At 45.6% G+C, this 21296-nt stretch overlaps 2 protein-coding genes across 2 annotated transcripts; both read right to left on the bottom strand.

The window, feature by feature from the left end:
• Positions 1-1221, bottom strand: LOC126510727 (interferon alpha-6-like). Its single transcript, XM_050157405.1, has one exon. The coding sequence runs from the start codon at positions 580-582 to the stop codon at positions 1-3; it is 582 nt and encodes a 193-aa protein (XP_050013362.1). The 5' UTR covers positions 583-1221.
• Positions 1222-3162: 1941 nt separating this feature from the next.
• Positions 3163-5051, bottom strand: LOC126510728 (interferon alpha-6-like). Its single transcript, XM_050157406.1, has 3 exons — positions 4474-5051; positions 3577-3684; positions 3163-3235 (listed from the first exon to the last, which is right to left on the bottom strand). Exons 1-3 carry the CDS (start codon positions 5049-5051, stop codon positions 3163-3165), a joined length of 759 nt encoding a protein of 252 aa, XP_050013363.1.
• Between the last annotated feature and the right edge of the window lie 16245 nt (positions 5052-21296).

Raw genomic sequence — 21296 nt, forward strand, 5'->3', positions numbered from 1 at the left:
TCACCTCAGAGGGGATTCCTGCATGGAGCTTCTTCTCTTCCTGGACGTTCTCTCTGCAGGCACCGGGAATGTGGAAAGGGCCACTTGCATTTCTGCTCTGACAATCTCCCAGGAGCAAGGGCTGTATCCCTTTCCCTCCAGATAGCGGGAGATTCTTAAGAAGTAGGTGCGGATGGCCATGGCCAAAGTAGGCAGACAGGGAGGTGTTTGCTCCGCTGACCCCTCCAGAGCCTCCAGGCCACTCAACAGACTAGTGAGAAGCCGCCCGAGTGTCCTCTCTGGCCAGGCATCTCTTGTGGCCCGTGGCCTGAAGAGCTGGAGAACCTGCCTGAGCATCTCAGAGTAGCAACAGGTGGCTACTTCTCTCTGCTTTCCTTGGATGATATGGCCTTTCTTCCAGGGACATTTAAAATCGGTTCTGTCTTGTAGGCAGGAGAGGACCGGCATGATTTTCATCTCTTTTAATAACTGTAGAGTGTCCGTGCGCTGGGAATCGATTCTCCAAAACGCACTCCGTTCAAGTGAGCAAGCAGTGCTGCAGCCCAGGTTTATGCTCATCAAGAGCAGAAGCACAGGCACCATGCTGAAATGTTACGATTACAGAGAAGTCCAAAGAGAGCTCACGCTTAAAGCAAGGCTTTAGACTCATTGAGCCAGGAGATTTGCTGCTGCTTTAATAGTGAGTGAACTTGTACACAAATCTAGTGCTTTTTAAAATACTCCAAATTCCCAGGTATAAACTAGTATAATACTTCCATAACCTACCTCCAAAGTAAGTCCCAAAATAGCTAGTTAGTAATTGTCCCCAAAATGTAGTAATTGGCAAAGAAGCAAGTTATACTGTAGTAGAGAACAATTCCAGTGTGCTCCCTTAGGACGGCAGGGGGAGGAGGCGAGGGTAAGTGACTCATCGGGAGGGAAATGAGGAAGTGGGAATTGGAAATGGTCTTCTTTATGAAGCAATGAAAAATAAAAAAGTAGTGCTCTTCTCAGCAGGCAGAGGGAGCTGGTGGGCTATACTAGGGTCTGGGCTCACTCTTGAGTCCTTTTGCTGAGAGTGCACTCCACCCAGGGAAGAGCCAGATTGCAGGCCTGGTTCTGCCTGTGCCCTGCCGATTTGGTCGACTGCTGCCTGGAACCTAAGTCTAGACAGACTTGATTGGACAGGGGACCCATGGCACGGAGAATTTTGGGCCTCCAAATCCAGAGAGCCATACTTTGGTATGTTTTCCTCTATCCGACTCTGATAGTGTGTGTGTGTGTGGGGGGGGGGGTTGGGGGTGGGGGCGGTAGCCTTCTAGCTCGCCTTGGGGGTACTGGAATGGAAAATAGGGAAGTAGAAGCTGGAAAGACCAGAGCTGCTGGCCACAGAGAGGAAGAGGGGCCCAGAGAGGACATGTGTCGAGGCTTGACCCCCGTGCGCGGTGGCTGTGCTCAACCAACCGCATTAAGTGGGACTTCAACCAAGAGGAAGGCGATCCTGTCTTTCCTTGCTTCAACCCCACACTCATGGCAATGGCATTTCCTGTCAGAAATCCTCTTGCTCTCGTTTTTTCTCTCAGGCACGAGAGACCCGGCATGATTTTCATGTCTCGTAGCGACTGTAGAGTGTTATCGCGCTGCGAATCGATTCTCCAAGATGCACCCCAGTCAAGTGAGCAAGCTGTGCTGCATCAGCCCAGCATCACCCCCATCAAGAGCAGAACTACACTACCATGCGGAAACGGAACTATTCCGGAGCTGGCCGGCAGAGGGCGCGCGCGTGAAGCAAGGCTTCAGACCCATTGAGCCAGATGATTTTGCCACTCTACTAGTGCACTTCTCAGCAGGCTCAGGGAGCTGCTTGACTGCACTGGGGTCTGGGCTCCCTCGGAGTCCTTTCGCTGAGAGCTCGCGCCACCCAGCAAGGAGCCAGAAGGCCGACCTGGTTCTGCCTGCGCTCTGCCGATCCGACGGACCTCCGCCTGGAACCTAGGTCTCCAGAGACTTGATTGGACAGAGGACCCATTGCAGGGAGAATGTGGGTGCTCCAAATCCAGAGAGCTATGCTTTGCTATGTTTTCCTCTGGTCTGAATCTCAGAGTGGTGTGTGTGGGTTGCAGTAGTCTTCTAGCTGGCCTTGGGCGGGCAGAAATTGGAAAAAGGAAGTAGAAGGTGGACAGACCAGAACTGCTGGCCCCAGAGATCAAGTGGGGCCCAGAGAGGACAGAGGTAGAGGCTTGACCCCTGCGCGTGGGAACTGTGCTGAAGGGCACCAAGTGCGACTTCAACCAGGAGGATGGCGATCCTGTCTTTCTTTGCTTCAACCCCACACTCATGGCAATGACATTTCCTGTCGGAAATCCTCTTGTTCTGCTTCAGAGTGCTTCACTGTGGTGCCCCTTTCTCTGGGACTTGTTAGATCCTCTGAGCCTCTGGAACTAAAGGCAAGGTTCTCCCACCCCAAGTTTCAGTATGCTTTCACCAACAATTGCTTTCACCGGAAGTCTATGCTTTTCACGGATGGGTTCTCTCTCTCTCTCTCTCTCTCTCTCTCTCTCTCTCTCTCTCTCTCTCTCTCTCTGCTACTTGCATTTCTACTCTCATTGTATTTTGAAACGTTTCGTCTGCTGTCTAAATGATTTCCAAATGGTAGCGTTTGGCTCCTCATACAGGTGTTTAGCTCCACATCCTGCTGTCTCTATCCTCTTTCACTTTCTGGAGCCTGCTGAGTTTGATGGATGTTTTTTGTGAAGCACTCTAGAGAAACCGGAAATCAGTTCTTCCCCACCAGCCTGTCAGGAGTACCCAGGGCCTCCTTTATCCTCCCTTACCATTTCCCTCCCCTCCCTTTCCCTCCCCTGACGCTTCAGTGCAAAGGACACTGGACCCTGGCTGCATCAACACCCAGGCTGACGGGACCAAGGATTGATGATGGAAGCCAGAGGAGAACATCTCCACTGACTCCCATCCAAGAAAAATCGCTGGAAACCTCAGGACCCCTCTCAGAAGACAGGGATTGCCCAAGGAATCTCCACCCATGCTGGTCATCGGCTTCCTCCCGGAGACTCCCAGAGTCATTCCTGCCCTTGTGTAGCAGACAGCACACAGCAGAGAAAACTCCACTGCTTCCTGGAGAGTCTCCTCCCATTTTTCCAGGCGGCAGCTTCCAGCAGGTGTCCACTACTGGACAGGACAGAGCAGGATGGCCTGGACTCTGGCAGCAGCAGAGTCACTAGGAGGGTCAATGTCCAGGCTGTAAAGAGAGGGGTTCGGTGACACCCGCGAGGATTCTTGGTGCGCAAATATAGTGTCCTGGTCACTCTGGCAACCTAAAATGCCTTGAATGGTTGGGCATTCGGTCACATCCTGGACTGTTGTGTCATGTTTTCTGTGCATGCTTGCATTCCCTCCACCACACACACACACACACACACACACACACACAAAATACACACACTCATCTCACCCCCACCCCTCTCTTTCTCTCTCCCTCTCTTCCACTCTACACTGGGACCCTTCCTAGGTCTGTCCACTACATTCCTTCCTGAAAGTCGCCGAGAGATGGTGACCATGAACAGGTGACATTTCATGTACCTCGCAATCTTCAAAGTAGGCCCAGGTTGATGTTTCCCGTACTCTGAGAATGTCCACAAGATAAACCGATAATTGGAATGGAAGACACAAGAGATATGGCTGATCATTCTGCAAAGTAGCAGGACAACTTAAGGACACCACGGAGGGTCTTTCTGCTGACACGTGACTCTTCCTGCCTCATGTCCCTCAGTGGCTTGCTTTGGGATGATTAGAGCAAGGCACTGTCCCGTGAGGACAGGTGCAGGCTGCCTGAACAGCGCACTGATGTTGTTGGTCTCCTGTAGTCTTGGGAGAGTCCGGTCACATGGTCACGGTGCACCATCCTTGGTGAATCACAGGATGCTCCATCCTCTGCAACAGATGGCCACTCATCTTGCCCACAGTGGGGAAACAGTTGGTGTCGTGTGTGCAAAGTCACAGAGACAAGGAAGGCCAGGGACTTGCAGGAGGGCCCTGGCAGCAATCATCCAGGGCCTTAGCCATTCCTTGCTAGGACCCTTTCCATGCCCAAGGATGAGGTAGCCTTCTGACTCCAGACTGAGAGTCCTGAGCTCCTCGTTAACAGAAGGAAGTTAGAACCCTCACACCCATCAAGTAATGGCTTCAATTCCTGCCACCTGCGAAAGTACTTTCCGCACAATGGTTCATCTTACCACCCCCGTGGCCCTTGTCTAAGTCCCCCTAGGAATTGACACCTGTCCAGTCCGTTTGGAATCATCAATTTATTAGTAGTCAGATAGGATACATCACACACACACACTTCCGTTCTCCTAGTCTAAGAGCATGATGTACGAGACCCTTTTCAAACGGTGTATGATGTCACCAACTCTTTCGATGAAGTCTTCTTGCATCTGGTTTAGTGTGTGCTCTGACCTGAGGCCCTGAACATGCTGTCACCTCAGAGGGGATTCCTGCATGGAGCTTCTTCTCTTCCTGGACGTTCTCTCTGCAGGCACCGGGAATGTGGAAAGGGCCACTTGCATTTCTGCTCTGACAATCTCCCAGGAGCAAGGGCTGTATCCCTTTCCCTCCAGATAGCGGGAGATTCTTAAGAAGTAGGTGCGGATGGCCATGGCCAAAGTAGGCAGACAGGGAGGTGTTTGCTCCGCTGACCCCTCCAGAGCCTCCAGGCCACTCAACAGACTAGTGAGAAGCCGCCCGAGTGTCCTCTCTGGCCAGGCATCTCTTGTGGCCCGTGGCCTGAAGAGCTGGAGAACCTGCCTGAGCATCTCAGAGTAGCAACAGGTGGCTACTTCTCTCTGCTTTCCTTGGATGATATGGCCTTTCTTCCAGGGACATTTAAAATCGGTTCTGTCTTGTAGGCAGGAGAGGACCGGCATGATTTTCATCTCTTTTAATAACTGTAGAGTGTCCGTGCGCTGGGAATCGATTCTCCAAAACGCACTCCGTTCAAGTGAGCAAGCAGTGCTGCAGCCCAGGTTTATGCTCATCAAGAGCAGAAGCACAGGCACCATGCTGAAATGTTACGATTACAGAGAAGTCCAAAGAGAGCTCACGCTTAAAGCAAGGCTTTAGACTCATTGAGCCAGGAGATTTGCTTTTGCTTTAATAGTGCACTTCTCAGCAGGCTCAAGGAGTTGGATCACTGAGTCATTAAGATGAGAGCGGGAGCCACCAGGAGCTCTGCTCAGCCGATCAGGAAGACAACTGCCTGGAACTTAGGTCTAGATGGACTTGATTGGACCGAGGACACATGGTGGAGTGAATGTGGGTGCTCCGAATGCCAGAGAGCCGTACTTTTATATGGTTTTCTCTGGTCTGATTCTCAGAGTGGTGTGTCTGGGGCGAGTAGCTTTCTAGCTCTCTTTGGGCCGGAATAGGAAACTGGTCAGTGGGGGCTGAATAGACCAGAGCTGGCTAGCCCAGGAGGAAAAGATTGTCCCAGAGAGGGGAACTTTTGAAGCTGGACAAGCTCCTCTTGCAGCTCTGCTGAATCGACCCATGTTGGATTCTATCAGGAGGATGGATTTCCTGGCTGGACCTCCCTGTCTCTCTTTGCTTAAACCCCACACTCAGGGCAATGGCATTTCCTGTCAGAAGTCTTCTTGCTCTGCCCCAGAGTGCTTCACTGAGGTAGGTGCTTGTGTCTCTGGTTCTGTGAGATCAGATCCTCTGCTCTTCTGAACTAAACGCTATGTTCTCCCACTTGTATTATTTTTCTGTCATCTTTTTTTCAGCTTTTTTTTTGAGTAATTTTCACTAGGTATCTATGGTTGTCTGGGTTTCGTTGTTTTTTGTTTGTTTGCTTCTTTTTTAGCTGTATGTGTTTGTACTGTCATTTTATTTTTAAACCCTTAGTCTGATATCTAATGTCTTTAGTTGCAACGTCTCAAAAATTTGCGTTCGGTTCCTCGTATTTGTGTTAAGTTCTAGTTGTTTCTCAGTTGTTTAAGTTGATGGCACCTGCTGTCTCTGATGGAAGTTTGCTTTCTAGCTGTCCAGAAATGCTTATTTCTTGTTTGTTACTAATTTTGATTTCCCTTTTTATCTTTATCCTTGTCTTATTAATTCCTTCATGGTTATATCTATTTGGGGAAGTTTTTTTTTTCCTTTCTACATTTTCAAGCAAAAGTGTGGATCTTCATTTTCCACATGAGTTATCTGTGCCTATTTTTTTTAATCTACATATAATGTGAATTGTCTTATTGTTTCATCTCAATTTCTGTGACGATTGGCTCTCTTGTTTTTCCTTCAGGAATGTCTAATTTTCTCTGTTGAAAGCCTTGCTCCTTGGATTAATCTGCAAGATTCTTGCTGTATTTTCCTTCTCTGTGCTGTTTTCTTAGTGGTTCCCATGAATGAGTTTGCTACTTATTGTCTTAGGTAGTAGAATCTCTAAGTTTTAGGAGCGCAGTCCATATTGCCATTTCTATTCCTAAATTTATTTTCAAGGTCTCCATCTCACTGCACGGTTTCTTCTCACACTACCGCTCATGGTGTTTTCTGAGATTACATGTGCTGACTTAGGCAATACGCACACAGCCACCAGTTCCATCCCATTTTCTCTCTCTCTTTAAGCCAGGGTGGGTGTTGCTTTTCTCTTTTAAGAGTTATCCTCATTGAATGGCTGTAAGGATACCCCAAATTATCTTCTATCTTTGTCTCTATTGCCTGAACACTTTCCAAAATTGTTATGTGTGAGTGTTACTTATAAAGCAGGGAGACTTGAACCTGTGCCCTCTCTACTCGGGCATAAAGTGGATTGTCAGCCTACATGTGATAGCGCAAATAAAATTCACTACTTCCTGGCATCATTGCCGTGTGTGAATTTTTATCTCTACCCATGTCCTTAATTACAGAACTATATGCCCTATTGCCAAACATACTCCTGTGGTTTCATGATTCAGTAGGCACCTTATAATATTTAGTAATTTTTCTTCTTCTGTATCTTTTATTACTAACATTTTGGGGGTTTTGAATCCTTAATAAAAATTTAAAAAAAGCAAAAGAGCACAGTGTTGCACACTTAGCATGGACATGAACCTCACTGGGTGTTCCTATCTGGGACAGTGGATGTGCTTGATACTAGTTACCATTTTTACAAATTCAATCACTTTGGTTCAGTGTTCCTACAGTAAACTTACGGCATACACATTTTTGGCATCACACTCTTTGTCTACACTGTTCCTAACAGATTTATTTCCAGTTTTAGAGGGAAAATAGCTCTCTGCATATGGTCAAGTCCATCACCAAGTCCCTTGCTCTTCTTCCAGTCTCCTGTGGTTTTCCTGAGACACTGATGTCTTGGCTGAAGAGTGCATTCGAAGGACCAGCCATTTGTTTTCATTTTCAGGAAATGTCAGGCATTGTTCCAAAGTCCAGAACAACCCATTTTCTCTTCTTTTAGAAAACCAGTTTATTCCAAACATTTTCCTCAAAACAAAATAAGCAAAATCCCAGTGAGTGAACCCAAGCCCAAATGCACACAGGCACCAAGCTTCTGTCCTGCCTGGGAACTCTGTTTCATCGAGTCAGTTCCGTGGGAAAAAAAAAAAAACAACAACAACAACAAAAAACACCAAAGCACTTACACTGCAGAATACAAAAAGGTAAAATTGTAAGCAAAAATGACTAAACTCACAAAACTGGAATGTGTCAGAGGATTAGGGTAGTGGAGGGTGTGACTGAGAGATTGCACAGCTCGTACAAGTACCGTCGCGCTTGCTGTAAATGGCTCTGAGTGATCCAAGAACCCTTCTCTAGGAACAGCTCATGCAGTCAAACAAGCAAGCAAACAAATAATATTTAAGAGAATAGAGGGCTCAGATTGGTTTTCAGTCTGCACTTGTATTTGAAGACCCCAGTACTTGGAAGTTAGGTCACACGTGGTTTACACCATTCAGCACATACAGGACACTGTGTATTCAATGCAGTGACATGCACACTCAACTTTTACAAGCCGATCACAGATTGCCTGCTCCAAAGTTTCCGCTCTGGCATGACAGAAACAATTTTGGCTTATTACAACTGAAACAGCTCAGACAGCGGCTCACTCATAGATGGTCCTGATCATAGACAAAACTTCATTCAAATTGAGGAGAAAAGTCCAGCACCACAGTGCAGAGATGTGACATTGCATTGCCCTTGATTCTCAGTAAGACTGTCTACAAACCCCTGTGGTGCAGGAAGGTCTTCTGTCTACGTGTTATTTTTATTGGTTAAATAAAGAGACTGCCTTGGCCTTTTAATAGGACAGAGAATTAGGTGGGTGGAGTAGACAGAACAGAATGCTGGGAAGAAGACGCCATGGCTCTTTTCCGAGACGGACGCTGGTTAGACTCATGCCAGTAAGCCACAGTCAAGTGGTGATACAGATTATTAGAAATGGGTTCGATCAATATGTGAGAGTTAGCCGATAAGGGGCTGGAGATAATGGGCCAGGCAATGATTAAATGAATACAGTTTCCGTGTAACTATTTCGGGCATAAGCTAGCTGGGTGGCCGGGATGACAAGCAGCCCGCAGTTCCTCCTATTACAATACCCCTGGCCCTGAAAAACATAGTTCCCACACTGGTGAGACGCACATGTGAGCACCTGCTTGAGAGTGACCTGGAGTTGTGGCTGCCCTGGGATCTACGGGAAACATGACCTTCCTTCAACTCACTGCTGCCCCCTCCCCTTTACACAACCCTGTGCTTTGATTCTTGGTAAATACTCTTATTACTTTCTTTTTTGGGCACTGACACAAAACTGCAGGTTGGCAGTCCATTTTGATTCAAAGCCTTGAAATATGGCAACTTGCTTTGATTGATGAATGAAATATAACACTTGGGAAACTGACCCTCCCCATTCAACCCTTACATAAACCCTGGGATGGAATGATTCAGTGCAGACAGGTGTGAGGGTAGGTGAGCAAGGTAAGATGTTTGTGTAAGTGGTCCTTGCCACCTGCTAGTCGAGACCAAGAGAACACTTCTTCAGGAGTCATTTATCATGGTCAGCCCAGTCTAAACGAGGAAAAAGATCATTTTCATCACACCCAGGACCAGTGTCTCTGCACCCTGCTTCTGCTCTGAGCCATGCTCTGAAGCGCAGTCACTGTGGGACTTTTTCAAAACACCCATAGCTAACTGTCATCCTATGTTCCCCACTGCGATGCCTCCTGAGAAAAAAGAAACACGGGAGTCAAGAACAAATATAGAGGAAATCTGGAGATGTGTACTGGTAGATCCCATTACACACAAGAAACTGAGCGATTAGTGTAGCTAGGAAGGTGATGGTGTTCCCAAATCCAAGGCCACTTTGGGAGCAATCAGCCATCCACACAGCATGGTCCCTGTCTTAGTTAAGGTTTCTATTGCTGTAAAGAGAGACCATGAACACACCAATTCTGAATAAGGGAAACCTCTCAATAGGACTGATTTACACTCTCGGAGGTGTAGTCCATTATCATCATAGTGGGAAATAAGACAGCATGCAGACAGACGTGATACTAAAGAAGGAGCTGAGAATTCTACACCTTGATCCACAGGCAGCAGAAGGGGACTGCCACACTAGGCCACGCTTGAGTATATAATACCTCAAAGCCAATATCACAGTGACACACTTCCTACAACAAGGCCACACATACTCCAACAAAGCCATATCTCCTAACAGTGCCACTCCCTACAGGTCAAGCATTCAGACATATCAGTCTATGGGTACCATTCCTATTCAAACCACCACACAATCTGTATCAAAATTTAAATTATGTTTCTCCCAGAATATCACTTTTTTTTTTGGCTCTGTGGCTTTTGGAGCCTGTCCTGGAACTAGCTCTGTAGACCAGGCTGGTCTCGAACTCACAGAGATCAGAATATCACTTTTAAAGCAATGGAACCATGAAGATCCCAAAGAACAAAGCAGTGCTGTATTGGTACTGTCACCATCCTAACATCTACCCCGTTTATAACCTGCTGGAGCATGTGAGAGGGCTGGTCTTCCTCTGCAGAAGGTTAGAGGGATAAACAACTCTCAGTAACCATTTTGTGCACATCAAGCTGTCCATTGTCCAGAAGACATGACCCGCGTGGACCTCGGAGGATGCTCCCTCCCTCGGATAAGAGGTGAAGGGACCTGAGTCTTCCAAACTGAAGTCAGTTCTTTTGGCAAATCCCGTGTTGACTGTGGAGGAAAATCCTCTAGGAAACATTTCTTCAGAGAACATGCCAGAGTTGATCTCTTTCTTTTTTGAAAGTGATGGCTACTAGGGACTCTCTTCCTCTCTAAATGTTTGCCAGCGTTGCAGATTGTTGTTTCTTTTCTGATTCCCTCCCTCCCTCCCCTCTTCATAGGCATTAGGTCATTAGAAGAACATTCTCTCAGTTCCAAATTCTTTCACATGAGAGCTTCTCAAATCCTCGAGTTGCTTGGTTTTTGGTTTCACTTGTGGTTATGTGTTTCCAGGAAAAAATTAACCACCAGAATTCCAGACGTAAGAGATATCAGTTGTCTACTGAACAGAGGTGGTGAATGAGGACAGAATGAGGAGCACACACTGGGGCTTTCCACATCAGGGAGCAGGAAACCAGGTCAATGAGGGTGAATAATGGGGTTTGGGAGAGCAAGGTACTGGGAGTGTATCAGAAAGAAAGCTGTGTGCACACGTATGTACAATATTATATATAGTTTTGCTGCTATTAAGCAGTGTGTTGTTTATAATGCATATGCTTATATGGACTTTCAGTTTTGGTCTAGGTCAATGATCTCTATATGAAGTAATTATAAGACATCAGTTCCTTATTGAGTATTGATTTTAGCGATTGATCTTCAGTTCCAATGTGTCTCATTGTAAAGATGTTCAGGCTGTAATTACCTGGCGCAGATGAGAAGGAAACACGGAACACACAACGAACCCGCTTAGGAGTTTATTGAGGTGTGTGTGTGTGTGCAGGCCTGAGAGAAGGAAAGAGAGACAGAGACAGAGAGAGGGCTGAAGATGGCGTGTCTAGCTTTTAAAGGCTGCCTAGCGCATGTGCACAGGAGGATGGCGTGATTACGTCATATGCAGATGATAGAGCTCACACATGCTTGCAAAGGCTCACGCAGCTGCTTCATATGTAGATGATGCAACTATTAAAGGGTCACACGGGGCCCTTTAAGCTCTCCAAGGCCATTAGCCACCTCTGCCTGAGGGCTTGTTCTCGCATGCATGGCTCTAGTACCTGAAAGTGTCAGCCAAGCTATGGCTGAATCAGAACACAGGCAATTGTGACAGACAGCAAAGACTTTCAGTGCCTCAACTGTCTATACTTTTCCATTAGCTCTTTCTATCTTTTCTCGAGGTGTTGGTTTGATGGTAGAAGTTCCCAAATCTGCTTTCTTTCTCTTTTCTACTCTCTTAGAAAGAATACCCTGACGTTGGCTTGCGGCAATGAACCAAAAACTATGATGTCATTGGGAATGAAAGCTGAAGAATGGAGCTGGTGAATCATCCAAGTGAGATAGCAGTAGTAAATCAGCTACTAAAATTCAGTGGGAAAATCTGCGTTGATTAAATACAATGGTGTTATGAAAGTGACTATATTTCCAATAAATCTTCATGTTCAATTCAATCTGTCTTAGTTAGGATTTTGTAGCTCGAATTCTAATTGGTCTTATTAATAAAAACCCCCACGTCGTAGACATAGGGGTAAATGCTAAAAGATCAGAGAAGCAGAGCAGTAGGCCACTAGTACTTTCTTCCACTGAATCCTCAGACCAAATGGGCCATCCTGTCTCCAGGAATCCTCAGACTGAATGTTGTCTCTATGAACCTCAGACTTAATGCCCTGAGCCCCTGTTTCCTCCCTTTTATTCCTCTCTCCACCCAGCCATATCCCTTCCTGTTTACACCTCCCTGGTGCTGGGATTAAAGGTGTGAGTCACCACCGCTTACCTCTGTTTCTCTTTTAGACTGATTCAATCTCGCGTAGCCCTGGGTGGTCCTAAATTTACAGAAATCCATCTGCCTCTGTCTCCTGAGGGCTGAGATTAAAGATGTGTGCCATCACTGCCTGGCCTCTGTGGCTAACTAGCCTGTGTAGCTCCCTACTCTGATCTTCAGGCAAGCTTTATTTGTTAAAGCATAAACACATGGCTTCTATTGCTGCGAAGAGACGTCATGACCACAGAGATTCTTATAAAGAAAAATTTTAATTGGGATTGACTTACAGTTTCAGAGGTAGAGTCCGTTATCATCATGGTGGGAAACACGGCCGCAGCATTCAGGCAGACACGCTTCTGCAGAAAGAGCTGAGGATACTACCTACACCTTGACCCACAGGCAGCACAGAAGACTGCCACACTAGGCAATCGAGTTTTATTTTGGGGCTAAGCCCATTAAATCTCTCAGAGTCCAGAAAGATCTGCGATGGCAGGAGAAAACTATCTAATTGCATCTGAGGGTAAATGGAATAAATCAACCCATGTATGTTACTGCTTCATGTTCTTTATTCCTTTGCACAAAGAAGCAGCGAGGAGGAGGAGGAGGAGGAGGAGCATAAGTAGTACTGATGCAAAAAAAATGATAGTAAGCACATGCTTGTCATCCTGACACTTTGGAAGGGACACAACCATGTCCCTAGAGTGCCAAGACCATCCAAACTACCTGCAATGTCTCATTGTAGCTTAAGTGAGAGGACCTGTCCCAGAATACAAGGCATGGAGTGAGTGAGTTGGGAACTGGACATTGGCATCTTACATCAATCTGCATAAGCACACACTCAAATGCAAACACACAAATATGTGTATATCCTACAACCACACACATACGCAATAATGAATAATGGTAAATTAAATGAAGAAGATACAAGTTGAGTCAAATGTGCTTGATCAAGATTTTATTATTCACATTTGGGAGGCAGAGGAAGGGCGTTACTTATGTAGGAAGATAAATTAATTATATTAGAAGATAAGTTTCAGGACAGCCTGAGCTCCATAGAGAAACTCTGATTAAAAATAATAAAAATAATAAAGAAAATATAACTCAAATATATTTAGAAGTTAAAGTTTTATACCTTTATTGAAATGTAAAGGAGAATTATTATATATTAATATCTAAATCTCATTGACCAAAGATGGCAGGAACTTCTAGCACATGTTGCCGAACTCCGTGGAGGCTCAGAGACCCATGGATGTTCAGCGGGGTGACACCACAGGGAAAAGGGGTCTGCAGGGTCCACAATAGCTCCAGAATATCTAAGAAGAAAATAAGACAGGGACCATGTGAAGATGATTTTAAAATGTGGACTTACAAATTTGAAAGGAAAGATGGTAGAACAGAGCCACATCTGAGTCAGCAGGCAATAGGGACAACGATCATTGCTGGTGAGCCATAGGGCTGCCGGCATCAATGACAGGGAGATGTGCAGTTCTCTTGAGCTCCTGAAGAACATTTGCTGATAGGGTCTTTCCTTGGCCAACTGACCAGCTCCTAGGCATGGAACTACTGTGTCTGTGGCCAGTCTTGCTTGCCCTTCTGGGAAACAGAGGGAGCAGGGCAGCAGTGCTGCCTGCAGCCTACAGTCACAGTGGTCTTGCCTGGAGACACAGAGGTGTGCAATAACCTAGGGCTCCCATGGAAATAGGTCATAACTGAATAGGATCATTCCTAGACCAGCACACCAGAGCCCAGCATGGATCTGCTGCAGCCAAGGCTGGGACTTCTTACCTTACTAGGAGACAGAGTGTAGGGGAGGTCGCAGTGTTGTCTGTAGGCTACAAGCACAAAGATCGAGCCTGGCACGACTTGGGCTGGCAGACATAGAGGGTAGGGAGGTGTGCTGCAGCCAGGAGTTAGCACAGAACCTGCTGGCAGGATGCCCGGCGCAGCTGCAACATCAACCTGACTCTGGACAACAGCAGGATGTCTGATGGCAATGGTCCTGTTGCTTCAGAATCCAAAACCAAATCAGATCAGTGACTTGTTGCAATGAATATTGTTGCATGCAAACCTGTCTGGGCCGAATATATGCACATAATGTGACACCCTGCAGTTTCCAGTGCTGCAGTGAGGAAGGCATGGTCAATGGATGCTTGGGAAAGGTAGAAGAAGGGAATGGTGAGCGAGTGAGTGATGGAGAGAGGCAGAGCGAGAGCCTCTGTGGCTGTGACAGGTTGTGACAGGTTTCATAGAAGGTTGTGGTGTATGGGGATCATGTGGATTCCAAACAGGGACAACAAGGTGGTGTGCAGGAGACCAGAGCTTCCATTCCAACTGTTCCTCGAAACAGACTGCCCAGCAACGAGATCACCCTGGTGCCGAGCAATGACATGATATTCAAGATGAAGAGTGCTCATCTTCTGGATTCGACATTCTCAAAAGATCTCTATAGTTCGTGTGGATGTCCATGGTTCTCCTGCCTGCAGGAGTCATGTTGACGTCTTTGGCTCAAGTTACCAGCAAAGGCCATGCAGAAGTCCTTGATCAGTGCTGCAGCCTGAAGCCATATTGATGTCTCTAGACCATGTTGACACTGGGAGCCATACTGATGTGAGAGACCTGTGCTGTCACCTGAGGCCATACTGACAGCCAGGTCCATGCTGCTGCCAACGGCCTTGTATTGTCTGTGGCCCTACTGTCCCTGGGGTCTGTGTCCATGGCACGTGTTACCACCAGCAGCTATGCAGATGTCTATGGTCTGGGTTGCAGCCTGAATCCATGTTGGTGTCTTCATGCTGTGTTGCCACCAAAGCTCATGTTGGTATGAGTGACCTCCTCTGCCACCTAAGGCGATATTGATGCCCTTGGCATGTGCTGCTGATGTGGGATTCCCCTCTGTATGCCATGAATACCATTTGTTAATAAAGAAGCTGCTTTGGGCCTATTGCAGTGCAGAATAGGACAAGGTGGAAATTCCAAGCGGATAGAGGAGGAGAGAGTAGGTGGAGTTGAGGAGAAGCCATGTAGCTGTCACAGGAGACAGATGCCGAACTCTAGACGGAACCTTACCAGTAGGCCCCAACCATGTGTCAGTACACAGATTAATATAAATGGGTTAATTTAAGATATAAGAGCCAGCCAATAAGAAGCTTGAGCTAATAGGCCAAGCAGCATTGTAATAATACAGTTTCTTTGTGATTATTTCGGGAAATGAATAAGCAGTCTCTGGCAACATGCTGCCATCAAGGGCTGTGATGAAGTCTGTGAGCCGTCAACACAGATCAGAATTGATATCCCTGGTCTATATTGTCACTGGAGACCATGTTGAGGCCTATTGCATGTGCTGACCCTGGAGACCATGTGGATGTATATGGTCAATACTATCACCACGAACTGTGTGTAAGTCCATGATCTGTGCCCTGATGACTATAAAGGGCAAAAAAGCTACTTTTGCCATAGTATTGATGACTGCAGAGTCACAGTTGAGGTGGAGGGACACAGAAGGCCTCTGTGACAACCCCTACACCCAATTCCCCTCCCAGGAAAAGTAACAGCCTAGACAGAAAGCCACTGAAGAGAACTCTTAAAAATTGTCCTTAAGGATGCCGACATGTAAATCTTCAAAATTAATGGCTCTGGCAGAGGTGCAGGTGGGGAAGGACTCAGCTTTCTTTATAAAGGGTTGCCTACAGGGAGATTCATCATGCTCCAATGAGTACATGAGCAACACAAAGATTTGTGGGTTTTGTTCTTTTTTTACTTCTTCTTTTTCTTCGGTAGTGGGGGAAATCCCATGGACAGAGGAGCAGACCTGGAAGGACTGAGATATGAGTGCTTGGGGTTAATGTTGTGAAACTCCCAAATAATCAATACAAATATTATGTAAATATGTGTATATATAAATCTAACAGATATTGTACGTTAAAAAGTACTGGAAATGCATAAAAACATAAATAGCATTTAAGCTCTGCCCTCTCTGCAGACAGCTGTTCCTTTAGATGAGCACTTTTAACTTTCACGAGCATCACATGGCTCGATCGCACACTCTCTATTCCTAAAGCCAATGTGGTTAAGGAGGAGCCAGAGTTTTGAAAAGTGACCAAAGATTCATAGAAGCCTTTGAGATGACAGAGCAGTCAGAAAGAATATTGCAAATGCTTTCATTTTTGAAACTGTTCTTTGCAGTTTTTCTTCCCTTTTCTTCTTTTCTTTTCCTCTTCCTTTTTTGTGGGGAGTGGTTCATTTGTGTGCTTTCTCTGTGTGCCTGAAAACACAAGACTCAGATACTAAGTTTGAAATAAAATGTCAATTTTCCTAGTAAACCTCAGATATATCAAATGTCTTAGTTTAGGATTTCTATTGCTGTGAAGAGACACCATGACCACTACAACTCTTACGAAGAAAATAATTGATTGGGGTGGTTTGCTCACAGTTTAAGAGGTTCTGTCCATAATTATTATGACAGGGAGCATGGCGGCATGCAGGCACATGTGGTGATGGAGGAGTATCTGAGAGTCCTACATCCCGCAGGTGACAAGAGATCAGGACACTGGGTGGTATCCTGAGCATAGGAAACCTCAAAGCCTGCCCCAGAGTGGCACACTTCCTCCAACAATGCCACACTCATTCCAGCAAAGCCACACCCCTAATAGTGTCACTCCCTATGAGATTATGGGGGGGGGGCAATTGCATTCAAACTACCACACCAAATATAAATAGAAAATATTCCAATGAGAAAGATCTGTGTCAGAACATCAAAGTGCATACGTACATGTAAGCATACACAGACCCACAAGACTTGTTTCACATCCAAACACTGCTCTTTTGGGAACAAGTTCTTAGCGTTAGTCTTCACCCCACAGTTTCCCTTGCTTCCTTTAAATGGGAAACTATGCTCTCTCTGCTCTCTGAGTTCCCTTTACTCTGTAGAGATGGGGCAGAGCCTCACAGCACAGAGGCTCTTCAGTCCCCACAGGCTTATATGTTTGAGATCTTTGTTCCACTTTGTATATCTGTTTGGAAAGAGTTAGAGGGTGTGGACTTGCTGGAGGAGGTGTGTCGTTGGGGATGGTCTTTGAAGATTCAGTTGCCCAGTCAGGACCAATCTCTTGGGGTCACCTGCTGTCTGAAGATCAGGATGTAAGCTTTCCAGTTACGGCTCCAGCGCCATGCCTGTCTTCTTCCCACCGTAATGGTCACAGACTCTACTATCTTCTGGAATAGTGAGCTTCAAATTAGATGCTTTCTTTTAATAAGAGTTGTCTTGTTCATGGTGTCTCCTCACAACAATGGAATACCAGCACACGAACAAGTGAAAAATTATGACTATCAATCTCTCAGTTTACTTTTGAAAGCCTGAGTATGGATTTGGATTTCCTTTTTAGAAAAAAAAATTCTAATAGAAAGCAAAGGTTACTACATTTGGTAGATTTTCACATAAAGTGAATATATGATTCATGAAATATGTAAATATTATAAATACAATAAGAAAAGCAAATTAAAAATCATATATTAACATTAATAACAATAACTGTTGTGAATTAAGAGCTGATTACTTGAGATTAAATATTTTTAGTATATTTTGTTTAATCATAATGGTAAAATAGCAGCTGGATTGATTTTAAAATTATGCTTTTTAAAACTGTGATAAGCATCTTTTTAAATAACCAAGGTAAGCCTGAGTGTCACTCACCACTAACCCCAGCTCTTAGGAGTTGGAGACAAGAGGATGGGGAGCTGAGGACCAGGCTCAGCTTTAGAGAATCTTCCAGAAGAACCTGGGCTGTACGATTCCCTGTGATGACAGAAGTGGGCTTGGGAGAAACAAAAAAGGAAGAGGAAATGAAGGGAAGGAAAGAAGGAAGGAAATGCCCAAAGAAACAAGTGTCAGTGTGAGATGTCAAACTAGTCCAAGAGAATCATCTCAAGGCATCCTCCTGTGACCCCTCTGTTTGAGTGTTTATTACATCTCGTTTCATCTTTAAATAGTCTACATCTTGGCTGTAATTGTGAGATTTTCATAATGAAACAGATAAGTAGGTCTCACCTCTTCACAGTGGGGTATATTTTCCTTTGGGGTTAAGTATTAGATGAAACTTCACTAACAAAAATAAATATTCATTTCACACTAGATGTTTGGTGCAAGCGCTCCTTCGTGTTCTTTCCTGTTAAGTAGACTGAAGCTGACAGACATCACTTGGCTACTTGGGTACCCAGGCACCCACGACATGGGTAGGTGTCAGGTAGCAGAACAGAACGAGTCCCCTTGTGTCTATGTGTTGCTTTTACTGGTTAATGAAAATAAGAAGCTGTTTCGGCCAGTGGCTTAGCAGAACAGAGTTAGGCAGGGAAAATTAAACTGAATACTGGGAGAAAGAAGGCAGAGTCATGAGAAACCACGTAGCCCTGCTGGGAGACATACACCAGAACTTTACCCAGTAATCCACAGCCTTGTAGCAAAACACAGATCAATGGAGATGGGTTAGCTTAGGATAAGAGTTAACCAGAAATACGCTTAAGCTATTGGCCAGCCAGTATTTTAAATAATATAGTTTCTGTGTGGCTATTTCGGGATTGAGCAGCAAGGAACAAACAAGCAGCCTCCTTGCAACAGGAATGAGAGCCACTGCTATTGCCCCGATGGTCCTGAAATAACCAAGATGTTATTGATATTTCTGTAACTCCTGAAGCTCCATCAGGGTGGCCCAAGCACAGACTCTGCCTAGACATTTTCCAGGAATGGCAGAAGCTGTCAATCAAGCAGCTGCTTCTTCAGCAATTCCTCCAGTTGATCTCAAGACAATCACCATTTTAAAGCATCTGGAAGATAGCCACTCTGCTTTACATGTGCCCTGGATTGCTCTGCCTACAGCTGCTCCAGATAACCAGGCCTGCTTGCCGGGGGTCTTCATTCAGGACGAGGACCACTCCCATTGGCTGGTGAATTACATGGCTGGCTACACAGGCAGCACTCCTTATTCTCATGGGAGCAACAGGGAGACCTTCTTTCTGTGTACTGACACCCCTTCCCAGCCCTCTCCTGTAGCCCTGCACCATGCCTGCCTGGATGCCGCCGTGCTCCCCGCCATGACGGACTGAACCTCTAAACTGTAACCGAGCCCCCTCAACTAAATGTTTTCTTTATAAGTGTTGCCATGGTCAGGGTGTCTCCTCAGAGCAATAGAAAACCCTGAGACCAGTCACAAGGGCAGGGCTCTGCCAATTTACTATATCTCTATGACCCCAGTGACATCCTTGATGTTGCAAGATGAATTCTGGAGCATGCCAATCAGTAAGGGCAGAAACTTGGTCACAGTCACAGTGTCATTACTGACCCTGGTAAGCTTCGGTTGCCTGCAGCATTGTCACCTTACAGCCCCACCCACGAGCATCTGGGTGCCTGACCTGCCCTTCTGCACTCCCTTTGTTAGCGGACCACTGACACCTCTAGGGATGCAGAGGCTCAGCTGTACTGTGGGACTTGTGGGAACTGTCCTGGCGCACACGGGATCCCTTCCTCAGCTGTATTCTGGTATTTGGGTCCTCACATTTGGGTCTCCAACACTTCATGTCTCTAGCAAGTTGTTAGCTCTGGCAGGTGAGTGAGAATTTGGTCATAGGTATTTTCAAGAAAATGTAAGAGAACAGAGCCAAATCCCAGAACTTTAATGCCCCCAAATTATAATTAAAAACAACAAGAACAACAAATATAAACTAAAAAGCAAGTTGCATTGAAAAGGAAATAGCAACCAGAGACTTGGAGGTGTTTAGGTCACCACAGAAAGAAGCAGTTGAGACCCAAGATGTTTGTTTCCATTTTCTAAACTGGTCCCTGGGATGGAAGAAAATGAAAGGGCCAAAAAAATGATTTAATGGAAACATTAGTTTCCTAACTCCTACATGTTGAGAAGCAATCTGAATGTGTCATCTGTAACCCAGGCTGATCTGAGCGATACCTCCTAAACTAAAGCCACTCCTTACTCAAACTAGCCTCATAGACGTAGGTTTCTTGATTACTTCTTCAATTAGAATATTGCAGCCACTTCCTTCATACCTCTACTCTGTTTGTATATGATACCCATCAGCTGGCAATCATCATCTGTTGTGGAATATTAATTTAGGATGTGTTCCATTTATTTGTGCCAAGGAACATTTGTTTGATGCAAAGACATGTTGCATTCTTTATTGCTGCATTTGTTTAACTCTGTGAAGCTGTGTTACTATGCCTGTCTAAAACACCTGCTTGGTCTAATGAAGAGCTGAACAGCCATTAGCAAGGCAGGATAAAGGATAGGTAGGGCCTGCAGTCAGAGACAATTAAGAAGAGAAATCTGGGAGGAGAAGACCAAGGAACAAGAGAACAGAAAAGGAGGATGCTACCAGACAGCCACCCAGATCCTCAGCCAGTCACAGAATGAGAGTGGAAGTAAGATATACAGAAGTAAGAAAAGGTAAAAGTCACAGAGGCAAGAGACAGAAGGGATAATTTAAGAAAAGCTGGCTAGAAATATGCCAAGCTAAGGTTAGGCATTCATAATAAGTAATAGTAAACCATTGTGTGTTATTTATTTGGAAGCTGGGTGGTGAACCCCCAAAGAGCAAAGAGCCAAAACAGAGAAATGATAAAAGAGTAAAGATTTTAAAAACAAACAACTACAATCATCTTCTCTGACATCTCTTATATCTGTGTGTCTATATTTAGTTCTTCCATGGATAAAAGCAGAAGTGGAGGGGATGCAAAGTCACTATTCAAGTTGAAGTGAGAATTTTCTCCTGATCATGAAGTCAAATAACACATTCTGACAGGAGTAATTAATTCCTAAAATTGGCAGCTTACACATAAAAATGCATGTGCTGTCAATGGTACTTCCTGACCTCCCTGCAGGCCCACATTTTAATTGCCAGGCCCCCGCTCCTAGTCTACAGTTCAGTAGTTCAATGCATATGCAGTGGGGCTGAGCAAGCTGCAGCTCAGGAGCACAGGCTACCACTCTCTCACTGACAGTTTGCTGCACTTGAAGCTGAATGTTCTTTCTCCAAGATGGGAAAGCCCAAAGACACAATTCTACCCAATAATAGGGTCAGTTCTTTTCAAGGAAGAGCTCATTTAACTGTGGAGAAAAATCTGCCAGGAGGTGGAGTTCTGCAGAGTTGCAGAGCACAGGGGTTCTGTGCCTCTCGCCCACCAGGAGGCTCTCACCCCTCCCTAAGGACCCTAGTGTGAACTGACTAAAGGTTTCACTTTCTTTTTGCCACAGAGTCGTCATTTCATAACAAGGGCATTCCCTTGTTTCTAAAAGTCTTGAGCAGATGGGGGAGGGGCTATGTGGGGAAGGCGACGACCATCTTTTATATATG

This window comes from Alexandromys fortis, unplaced genomic scaffold, assembly GCF_014885135.2.
Source record: "Alexandromys fortis isolate MF-2015 unplaced genomic scaffold, M_Fortis_MF-2015_v1.1 scaffold_64, whole genome shotgun sequence".
NCBI classification, from domain to species: domain Eukaryota; kingdom Metazoa; phylum Chordata; class Mammalia; order Rodentia; family Cricetidae; genus Alexandromys; species Alexandromys fortis.

Bases quoted from the DNA above. Each gene is read 5' to 3' on its own strand.
- LOC126510727 (XM_050157405.1), bottom strand. From the start codon at position 582: ATGGTGCCTGTGCTTCTGCTCTTGATGAGCATAAACCTGGGCTGCAGC.
- LOC126510728 (XM_050157406.1), bottom strand. From the start codon at position 5,051: ATGGTGCCTGTGCTTCTGCTCTTGATGAGCATAAACCTGGGCTGCAGC. The intron at 3,685-4,473 runs GTGACAGCATGT...GCTACTTTGCAG, and splicing joins ATGCAGGAATCCCCTCTGAG to AATGATCAGCCATATCTCTT. The intron at 3,236-3,576 runs GTACATGAAATG...CTCTCTTTACAG, and splicing joins CCTACTTTGAAGATTGCGAG to CCTGGACATTGACCCTCCTA.